We start from the raw sequence: 12143 nt of genomic DNA, 5'->3' as shown, positions 1-12143 counted from the left end.
AAGTGAATTGAAGGGAAAGTGGGAGAGAATTACGAAATGTCATTTCACACATTGCCTTTAATACTTTGTTTGCCAGTTGGTGGGATTACCTGGGGCAAGATAGCATCTGCATTCTGTTAGAGGGGTATATGATTTCATAGTTGATGGGGTCCAAAAGAGGTGGATTGGGAGTTCCAAAACAAGACAAGGGACTACCCCAATCAACATACAGAGGTCACTCAAATGACCTTATTTCAGGTCAAGGACCAGAATCACAGTTTACACTCCAGCTTGTGGAATGTGGGGTTTCACAAGGATGCATGTGCAATGGAGCAATCATGTAAAGACTTATGAAGGATCTATTGTGAGTTACCTAGGCCACACAATTACAATGCATGGACACTTCTATGTTATTATGCCATAGATGGTTCGACCTAGCTGGGAAATGAAGTCTTTATTGGACAAATAGAAAAAATCTTTATTGGAGAAAATGGGTATTAAACAAATGATTTCTTTCATTATTCTAAGTTTTAAAAAAATGCACTGTCGAGATGTGATGGATATTGCCAATAAATATGGTATAAGCCTAGGCTTCTGGGCCAACTTAAATGCAATTTTCATTTCATTCTCTCTTTGATTTCCCCCCCCCCCCCCCCGGCTTTCTCCGTCTCTTTGTTTTTCTTCTCTCTCTCTCTCTCTCTCTCGTACATACATGTCTATCTAATAACAAATTCATCATATTTTCTTAATGTAATTTCCCCAGATGCTTAATTAATGACCTCTTCAGCTCAAATTCATTCCTCACACCTAACAAAAGGAGAGTTAGGCCTATATAGCCTATTTACAGCAGAAGTACATGTAGTGTACGGAGTCGGTGTGTAAATCATATCTTTAAGCCCCTGGCATGGCAGATAGAATTGAAATCTCTTGCTGAGATCTAAAGAAGAGGGATCTAGGAGAAATCACTCAACCTATTTCTAGCCTGTGTTCAAGGCACCTGGGAGAGTATTTTTCTTCTGACTTCATCATGCCTCCCCCCCCCCCACCATACTTGATATTAGACTTGACCTAAAATAAGTTTTAGGAATCAAATTCCTTTACATTTGTCATTCATTTCTAAGTTAACACAAAATTTTAATAACTTTTCTCTTTACATATTTGCACCCTCTGATTTATAAGAAGTATTTAAACTATAAACCACTAAATTAGGTTAATTAGGTAATAGCTAAATGGTGATGAAATACTATCTGGTGTGACATTCATGCAGGTATATTCCTGTACATGTATAGTAGGCCTACCACTACCAGGTAAATTATCAAATCACTGATAGGGAGACAGGACTATTATATGTAGGCGTGGTTTGTTGTTATTTTCATTCATGTCACAGTGAAATGAGTGGATGCACTGAAATTGGAGATTTAAAGGAAAAATCGCCTAATATAGGACATTTATTGAAATCTAAATTTAGCAGGAACAGTGTGTTGGTCTATTGTGTTTACTACTATAGACATCCTGGGCCTCGTACAACAAAGGTTAGTGATCAATCATACGCTTCACTTTCACAACTGATTGTACGTCGTAGTCAATGGAATCAATCGTAGAAAAATGTTCTACGATCATTGCTAACCTTTGTGTTACAGGCCCCTGGTCATGATGATATACATGTAGAACATTTATTAGGCAAAAATACTGCATGAATCAATCTTGATTGTTTTCAAAGCTGTATAAAATGTGACACATCCTGCCACCTACAACTGTACTCCAATCATAGTCGAAATAATGGGCAATTAATAAAAGGAATGTATGTGGGATTCAAAGTATGCCATTTCAACCTACCTTAATACGAACTAGTTTGGCTGATTTTAATCCATGACCATAGAGTGTGTGTCTCTTTGTAAACATTTTCTGTAGTAAAAACAAGAAGGGGAAAAAAAGAGGTAAAATTAAAACTAAATTGAGCAACAAATACATGTACATAGGTCCTTCTGTAGTCAATCATTAAACAATCATCAAAAGGCGCAAAATGGTTTCATAATCTCCACAGATAATAAATATGCATATGTACATTTGTACATTTGTAGGCCTACATGTACATGTAGATCCATCTGGTCCATATGAAAAGCATAGTAACCTTGGTGTGGTTTTATCGCTGAAGATTCCTTCTAGTCATGTGACTCTGTTTAATTTGCACATAAATCAACAGCTGATCAGTGCAACAAATAGGCCTTACTACCATGATTGATTTATCAATTGATCTGGATAGGTAACAACTTCCAAGGCTGAATATTAAAAAAAATGTGCCAACTAGTAGAATTCCTAGTACAAGGTAGATTTGATTCTGTGCTTTATCAGATGAAGACTAACTGCGATTACACAGGCAAATCTCACTCCAGTTCAGACCAATCACAGGTATTATGCTGTGTAGGCTTTGGGTGTCTATGTTGATTTCAATGCCATACCATTGGATGTTTGGAGTTTCGATCATTGTGACTTAATTAATACCCAGAAGATTCACACTCAATTACAGGAACCATAACTAGTATATTTGTGACACAGAGGCTACTACAAACTCTACATGAAAACTTTGCCATCAGCCAGACAATTGTCACGATTTCAAAAGTTAATCAACTTAATCATAATATTATCATAATGTGATATGAAACTGGGACCCTCGTTAATAGATTGTTATGTAGGGGGAGCCTACACATAAAGGACCTATGCATGATATTCTGCTTTTCAGATATGTCATCTATTCACCAAATGCAACAAAATACCCTGCAATTTCCAAGCCCCCCCCCCAGCACAAGTAAAACGTAAACACTTCTTTCATGCTATGATCTAAAAACAATTTTTATGCTGTTACCAAATAGGCCTGCTTTAAATAAGAGAATGAACTACTATAACAAACCAGCCAACCTGGCCACATGCCAATTTTGACATCAAAACACACCTCATTCTTCTGCAGAAGTTAGTCTTGACATGAAAGCTTCATACATGTATAATGAATAGAATGAAAATGTGTGGTGGATTTGCGTTTCGGATTTAAGTATCACTCATCAGGGTTATATTTTCATGATAGGCCCTAAATGTGTTTAGAAGCCTACATTTCATTCTAATATTCTATTTATAACAAACTGAATCAATGATGAAGAATGGTAACCTTACATGTATATCTCTCTTTCTGCAAGCTTCATCCAGCTGAGATTGAAAAGCCCTTTTGGCAAAGGTACCTCCATTGGCATGGAGAACTTAAATAGTGGTAATAGAAACTTGGCTAATTTAATATAAAAAAATCCAGGCAGGCTGTTTCCTACCAGATAATCAGTGCACTGAAAAGTCAATCCTGACACACAAGGGCCAGGAAGAAACAGAAACAACAAAATCAATATTCAATTTCATGTTATTGAGAGAGCAGAGGATCATTGTGTCAAGGTAAATTTGCAACATGTTAGAACATGTACAACACATGCAAAATGGATCCACGGTTTTACCTCACACAGGAAAATGTCATATTTCTCTTGTTCACATGCCTTTGAAACAATCCCTTGTTGCATCTGCAAGTGCATGATAAATTGATATTCTTGACCTTTTTTTGTGTTAAAATGGTAGTCCTACAAAGCTATACCCCTACTGTAAATGTTATTGTAATGTAGCATTGTCTCACTGTAGAAATTCCAACATACAAAATTTTGTGCCCAAAGCAAGAAACTATAAGAAGTGAAAAGGAAAGTAATGAATTAAATCTGAATTCTACCACCAAACAGAAAATCAGATTTCACAAATTCACCACTACAGCCAGGCCAAAAGGTTCTCTCAAAGACTGCATATACTGAAGTCAGAGTCAGGTCTGCCATTGACGACGTTTCTTTATATGGCATAAGAAAATTTATACAGGACTGTTGTGAAATTACGGTAGGCTTTCCTTTATTCAGTCTAATAATTTAGTCCCAGCATTTGTATTTATTTACTCCATATTTCTTTTCAATGTAGATCTAGATGTTTATTTGACCTTTACTGTATAGCCTACTGATTACATTCACTACTGTATGTAATATTCCCAAACACCTTCTAAAATTATTATACAATTTCAATAGAATTTCAGACACTTCAAGGGGTTTGTTTCATAGGCCTATTAAATCACTTCTTTATGATATTCTGTTTTCATTGTCCATCTTTTCTGTTAATATCATCACCAACTTCTTTATTATGATTAAGATGAAGATTTGTGACAAAGTAATTCATGGCATCCAAAACATTTTGCCAACCCACATTTCAATAAAACTTTAATATCCGAGCACTATCAGAGAATATGGCCTTCACCCTAATAACGAAAGCTCAAGTCTACAGTATGAAGCCACACAATAGAGGATTCCCCCAAAGACCTTGTATTGTGAGTGATGAGAAAACCCCCTTCCCACTAATGATTTGAGGGAAATGTATGCTAACAAGGAAAGATAAGTGGAATTGATTTTGACATTGCATGCCCAACCTCAACAGAGCTCTATTTGTGAGGGAGATGATAGAATAAACAAGCAGGAAAATCCCAAGGGATAAAAGTCCACTATTGAGTGCACAGTAATGCATGTATGGTGATTACACCCACTTTGCAGCAAGCTGCTATATATAATAAGGGACCTGTTTTCCAAACCCCAGGTCAATCATGGCCTTGGATCTCATACTTTATTCTCAACACAAGCAGGACTTCACCATTTCTTTCTCTTGCATTTATTTCATTCTAACCATTTTCTTTCCAGGCCCAAGCTGATACATATAGCTGTTGCAAATGTTACAATTTAATCGATGAAAATAACCCTTCAAATAAAATGGCAATAATAACCTGGGTTTGGAAGTCCATGATTATTTTGTTCAAAGTGTCTGACATTCAAGGCTAGCACAGAAAACAGAGAGACAAAGAAGGCTACCTCTTAGTGCTGTCAGTGCAGTGAGAGGAAAAGCCACATATGATTTGCAGGAAGTGCACTATTTGGCCATAGCAGAGCCATTAAAAATGTTTGAAATTCTGAAGATAATAAACATAAGATAGTAAGCTCAAAATCAGTCATAAAGAATATTAAATTTTAAATAAAATTAAAAATGCAATTACGCAAACACATTAATTTGATCTCTTCAAAATAAGAGGGCATGCAGCATGCCATAGGCCTATAATTTACTTCATGTATTGCTTTGTAACTAGTAGACATGTGTTGTTACAGGTGTCAGTGCCTGGACAATTTCATGTCTTTTTTGTTTGCCTTTTTATTTGTGAATGATATATTTCCTTGGAATGTGTGACATACATGTGTCTTTTCTAATATTTTATCCCCCCCCCCCCACCCCAATCTGTTGTTTCCCTTTTTATCGTAGGGCCTGCTTTCGCGAGCACATCAAAGCCACACCCTTCTGAAATGTTCCTTTAAAGTTTCATGGCCCTACTCTTTGTGCCAGGTGATGACTGTCAACACATGTTGCAATGGAGGGAGTGATACCTGGTTGAAAGGTACATGTTGGCCTACATGTCTGCAATTCTCCTGACAAAGGATGTTCAATGAAGATTTACCATTTGATCACAATATCAGTATGTCTGATAATTTCTTAAATAGGCCTATACTTTAACAAGTGCTATAACTTCAATTAACAAACCAAAACTGAACAAATTTGTAGATCAATGATAGGTTCACCAGAACATGTAGGCATATATTGCAGCCTGCAATGCATATACATGTAAATTACAGCTTTGCTGGGTTGGCACTGTGAGCTGCCATCAGCATAGTCAATATTGAGAGGTCAATAAGCACTTCCTGCCAGACTCTGCTACACAGCCAACAACATGCACCCTGCTTCGATTGCAATCCCCTTACATCTGAATAAGCTTAAGGTTTCTTTTGTTCCTAAAGAATGAAGTTCAGAGGGTCTTGCAAGTAAGTAGGTGGTTTCAGACCGCCTCGAAGTTCGCCAGTTCCAGGTATTCTCTGATCGGGAAATTTACCCCGATCAGAAAATACCAGGTATTTTGGTAATGTGAAAGCAAACTACGCGTAATCTCCCCGAAAGAAAATACCCGCTAAATAGTAGGTACTTGGCGAAATTACGAGAACTTTCGTGGGGATTTTCCCAAGGTCGCAGGTATTTTGGCGATGTGAAAGCAAATTACGGGAACTTTTATCCCAGCGTGTCGTTGGGCGCGGCGGCGTGGGTGGCTGCTGGGCTAGAGATTTTGAATCTCCCGCCTTGCCTGCTTATCAGACCACACTGCGCATGCTCGTAACTTCGGGAACTTATCCCGAAGGATGTGTTTCGGGGCGGTGTGAATGCAGGAATAATTAACGGGTATTTTTTAGCCTTAAAAAGTTCTCGTAATTTAACGGGGATTCTTGTGATCGAGGCGGTTTGAAACCGCCTAGTGTGAGTTTCTTAACCTAGGGGAAAATGGCATTTAGAGTGGAGAATTAAAGAATAACAGATTTTGGGCTGTTGTTGTCATATTAAAGGTTGTTGTGCTACATGTATATTGAGAAAGGACGAGAGAGAATTTTTGAGAAATCATGCATGCCACCGATAAAAAAAAATCAGGATAGGCCCATTTGATTATGAGACCATTCATTCACAATAATATGAATCTCTATAATGATCACAATTATGATGATCCATAAAAAAGGAGAGGATCAGGAAAGAAGAAAATAAAAAGTATAAATCTTTACCTGTTGCATTTTTTCAAAGTCTATCCTTCTACCACTCTGCAATTGTGTATCATGATGACTAAGTCTGTGTCTTTTCCTTGGTGAGCATGAATCTCCTGATGATGGACTAACAACATTTGCCATGAAATGAGTTTTACTATCTATTCTCTTTGGTGAGAGTTTACAAAGATGCTTTGGAGGTGAGGTGCTGAATTGCAAAGGGGATGCAGTCTTTGTGAAAAGATCTTTGACTTCCTCATCACTAGAACTGGAAACATCACTATTCCTATTCCACTGGTTCATCTGTGACCACTTCCGCTTTTCAGAAATTTGTCTGTCCATACAAGCAAGTTCTTCTTCAGAACTATTTCTGTCAGATGTTGAAAACAGAATGTTCTCTGACGAGCTATCCTCCAAGGGTCTTGGTTTTGTGGCAAGTGATGGGATCTGATTATGAAGAGGTCCTGGAACCTGTCCCATGGCTCCGTTGCAAAGCCTTCTTTCTGCAATACAACCAAAAAATACACTGATTTAAGAATAAAAAATACATGCAGGCTTACATGTACATGACTTAAGGTGTGGAAATCTTTTTTCATTATATTCTTTCTTTTTAAACAAATTTTTTTTTATACATGTCATGCAGCCGGCATATAGCCTCATTACATCAACAATTGAATTTTTGAGTAGCCGGCAACCTTATCCTCAGCTGTGCAGCTGATGTTGTGATTAATAAAAAACTACAAAATTGAGAACTACTGCAATTTGTATGACCTGATACACAGTGACAAGCATGCCTGTGGTTGGGCATGATGGATATTTAATTAAAAAATGCATTGGGTGCTACAAATGACGATATTATAAAAATTAATCGAATGTGATCTAATCTGAACATTGAGAGGACGATTTACCTCGAAACAACTGTTCTACTTCTAGATTCTCTTCCTCTGAATCAGTGTTCTCAATTTCTTCTCCTGAAATCTGCAATACAAATCATGTACATTAAAATACTTATCATTAATTATCGTGCCATTTATGCCTTGAGTTCCAATCTTTTTGAGGGGACTTCACAAAACTCTAAAATAGGCCTAATGGTCTTCTGCCCCTAACCATGATACGTGCCCTTTTTCCCCAAAATATAATAATAATTATATATGTGATTTGTAATGTGCCAAAACCACTTGGCAGAGTGCCCAAGGTGCATAGACTTGTTGCATGTAATAAAAAATCTTTTCTATCTTCATAAATAAAATCTGTGGCCTCAATTCTCATGCAAAACAAAAGCTCACGCTCATGGTTCGGTGAAAATAAAAATCCTTTTTCATTCTTCCTCGATTAAAAATGATCCCCCCCCAAAAAAAAGAATAATATATAAATGAAATAAAATAAAAGTATTTGAATAGATCCAAGTTGATTAATCATGCAAAGTCAAGTGATCTCAAATACGAATTGCTCACCAACTGTCATATGAGAAAAATTCTGGATGGGAATAAAGATATAACGTTAGATCTAGATTCTATTTAGTTAGGTCAGGATATGGCATTCATTTCCCACAATAGAGATGTCATTATTATTTCATTAACTATGCAAAGTTAGCCTACGACTAGTTTTACTAACCTTGCACAATACAGGATCAAATGGCTGAACTTCATTCAGTGTCTGTGCGCGGAATTTCGAGGTTAGAAACCTTAGGCTGAGCATAATTTCTAATTGTGGAATGGCTTCTTGAATCATTAACCTGAGCAATGATGAATTCTGTTGCAGATTAGGACAGGTCTCCACCGAATCAAAGCTAAAATCCCTCGATGACCAAACAGGAATCATAACTCTGCACTTAAAAATAAGGAATTCCAAGTCAGCTCAGCTGAAAACTGGGCAAATTATTCTAACGTTACGTCGGAATGGATAATCTGAAATATCATGTTCGTCTCTCCGACCTAGAGGTGAGGGGCAAATTGCAACAAAGGAATCACTGTCAAGTCTTCTGCATTCCTAGCATGGGTTGCCTTGAAATTCACTGGCAACAAGTTTCACAGGACTTTCGACAGCCTCCTACAGTTCCATGTCCAGTCAGTTTCGGTGCTCTTTGTTTAGTAAATAATACAGCGAGCATACATAGCACTACCAAAGATACTGCTGCCCATCGCAATGAAAACATTCACTCCCGCAGCAAACCACTGAAACGTCGTGTAAATTTCGAGGCAGGCCGCCCCTCTACGAGACAGGCCAATGAAACACGTGTAGCTATTGGCGGAGATACCAAATTGCGTCATGATAATGACCTCTCGACACGCGAGGGGCGTGGCTTCATGACACGTGCGTATAGTGGATGTCGATCCAGCGCGATGAGAGGGCGAATTTACTCGTAATACTACGATGGAGCTTGGATGGTACGGAGCATGGAGGTACATGTAGGTAGAAGAAATGAAGCTAGCTTTATACACACACAAAGACCAAGCACAACAGAGCTGTGGCATGCGCTAAGATTTGGTGGTTATCATGGGTTAAGCCATAATAATTTATTACCCCTCTTTTTCGCTCTTCAGGAATACCACATCACATTTTTGCTTGTCTCTTTTAATTCAGCCTAACTATATTCATTTTGTAAAGAAAGTAGCACTTAATCATTTCACATATTTGACAAAGAAAAAATGATAATAAATGTCTTAAATATTTTATACATAGGCCCGGTGTCCAGATACAAAAATGGAACAGGATTTTAAACTATGAAAAATACCCAAGCTGCATGACATCGTTATATTTTGTTTCGATTTTCACGAAAGAGATAAAAAATGATTTATATTTTATGATCTGATTCCTAGATGTCTCATGGAGGAACGAACGGTCTCGTGCAATGGTGACGTCCCATTGGTTGATACACTGCCTTGTCACGTGTCTTGTTATCCATGTATCATCATGATAGTGAAGATGATATCTGGCGTTCACAGAGGACCTAAAACATTCTTGACCTGGGTCCTGGGTAATAATTGGCATTGCCCGTTCTTTGAAGACATGATGATGCCAATATCAACAAGGGAAAAGAACCCATTTCAATTTTTTGACCGACCGCCAACTTGTACTTTTTATTTCAGCAACCCTGCTTGATGGGAGCAAATAAATTATGATTTCACATTGTTTTAAAAATGAAATGAATTTTGCCCACCCTTACGATGTCATAATAGACCTTAATGATCTACGATTATTGTCAGTCAAACATAATACGTCGCTATGGTAGTACGTTAGAGGTGGTCTGGATCAAGATTTTTTTTAAATACTTTTTTATTGAATATTTCGATCTGAAGTTTGACAGTCCATTCCATTTCCATTTAAAAATACAACAGGCTCTTGTAACTATTAGCTCCCTCGCCTCTCAGTTTTTTTTTTAAAACAATCCGTGCACAACCTCGATCATACCAATAACCCATGTTTTCCCATATGATTATTTTCAATTGAATATCTATTCATTATACCTGTATGAGAGACGAAATGACCTTATTAACTCTGGGTCGGTATTCTTGTCCCAAACATGTGCATGCCACAATAATGGGTTTACGAAATAATTAGTCTTGCAATTCTCGGTGTAATTTTCATTTCATCATGCAAATGTTGTTTTCCTTCCTATTTTGAAGGGAGTTAATTTCGCGCAACGTGGATTTCTGATTCAGTGACTATATTTTATCATACATTATAAATTTTACTCCTGTACTATAATAGTACATGGGTTTCGGGAGTAAAATTCCCTGTACAGACGGTGCCATTTATCAAGCTATTTGACCGTGTGACTGGTTCAAAATCTAATCAAGGCAACCTGTACAATGAATTAACCACGACATCACTAACAATTCCCTGCTTGTAAAACACATACTCCCAACACAGAGGGGACCTCTCCAAGTAAATCATCCTCTAAATTTGATAAATGACATTGCAATCCCCAATCTACTATGCTTGCTGCAAATCGAACGACCTGATATTTAAATGAAATTCAGTCGTACATTGACTCCAAGGAACTCGGTAACTGCATCATACGCTTGTATAAGGGTCATTGTACTTCATCAGTCACCAAGCACATAGGACGATAGCCGTGCATATATAAAGGCGATATTAAATCTATGGCGATTCATACGAATTCCACATTTCCCACAAATAAAGCTTGCAGTAGAATGCTTTCACAATGCTTTCCGTTCCTCAATGAAATACATACTGTACACACCTAAATGATGACTGAGATACTCAGTCTCAAACCCAACGTATGCTTTAGGCCTATTTTCCCGTTCCATTTCTACATGGCGCATGAGGGTTCTAAATTCCATTTTTTTCATTATTTGTAATGTTTGACCCCCCCCCTAAAAAATATATATATATACAAAAATAAATAAATAAATCGCTGACATCTAAGTGGGGCATATACGATGTACTCAAATTTCATGAAATTTGAATGTCATTAAACTTATTAATTCTTATCGAATGTTTGTTCGTTTAGTTTTGGGGATAGTCGTTTTTTCCCTATAGTCATATTAACTTTTATAATTATGTAACAGAATAAAACTTCAATGAGCAAGAGACAATTCCCATGTGTAGTAGTGTAGCAGGGCTAACCGGTAAAAAATAATAGTGATGAAATAGATTTTTTTTTAATCCCCTGCAGATTCTCAACAAATTCATGGATGAAAAGCGGTACCTAGTGGAACAAATTTGAATACCTCAGTAGGTTCAAAATTGATAAGAATGATAGATATTGAACGCCATGCTAGCAAGCAACATCGGATGGTGCAAGTAGGTGTTGTTATAATAAATCACAGATCAATTTACTTCCATTTGTTATGTGATTGTCTATTAATACTTTTCAACTTTAAGCGCGGGGCTCCATTAATGACTGGAGCTGGCATGCATCGTCCAAAAAATGAGTGGGCGGTAGGATCACATGACAGTCCGGGGAACCCCCTTCCACGTGTCGCCATTCTGTTTGTGTTGTGATCGCGCGTGTGTATGCAGTGTGGTATTGTCAATACGTACACGTAGCTATGCACACAGGGCGCCAGGGCATGCCAACCAGTTAATGCCATCCGAAAAGCAGACATGACTCATCCTTAGCAGCGGCGCCACGAAATCGCACGTTCGCAATTAACACTTGGTCACGTATTCTTTTTTATAACATTATGTACACCAAATATTACATTATGTTTTGCCATTCTTTAAATGATATTATCCACGGAATTTTCATGTTCACATTCCCTACCGTCTGCCTAGACAGAAAAAATACCGTAGTATATTTGGCACTACAGCTGCTTGCAACTAACGAAAATTCATTAACCATTACCATTTACCATTAACCTGGTATAACAAGGTATGAACTTTAAAGAATAAATAAATAAATAAATAAATAAATCATGATCATTCTTATATTAGGGAAGGGATTTCAAATCCTACAACAAATCATGTCGCATGAGTCATATCTCGTATTGACCATGAAAAACACATTTCATTTCCATT

At 37.4% G+C, this 12143-nt stretch overlaps 1 protein-coding gene across 1 annotated transcript in view; it reads right to left on the bottom strand.

Annotated features, from left to right (window-relative positions):
- LOC121419190 overlaps positions 1-8832 on the bottom strand; it is a 29219-nt gene extending 20387 nt beyond the window's left edge. Inside the window, exons 1-4 of the mRNA XM_041613543.1 lie at positions 8271-8832; positions 7565-7634; positions 6678-7159; positions 1816-1884 (exon numbers count right to left, since the gene is read on the bottom strand). Coding sequence (XP_041469477.1) covers positions 1816-1884; positions 6678-7159; positions 7565-7634; positions 8271-8477 — 828 coding nt within the window. The 5' untranslated portion in view covers positions 8478-8832. The remainder of the gene's footprint in view (positions 1-1815; positions 1885-6677; positions 7160-7564; positions 7635-8270) is intronic.
- Positions 8833-12143: the final 3311 nt, after the last annotated feature.

The sequence above is a fragment of the Lytechinus variegatus genome, chromosome 7, assembly GCF_018143015.1.
Source record: "Lytechinus variegatus isolate NC3 chromosome 7, Lvar_3.0, whole genome shotgun sequence".
Taxonomy (NCBI): domain Eukaryota; kingdom Metazoa; phylum Echinodermata; class Echinoidea; order Temnopleuroida; family Toxopneustidae; genus Lytechinus; species Lytechinus variegatus.
Note: the sequence above shows the minus strand (reverse complement) of the source record. Positions and strands in the feature narration are given on the sequence as shown.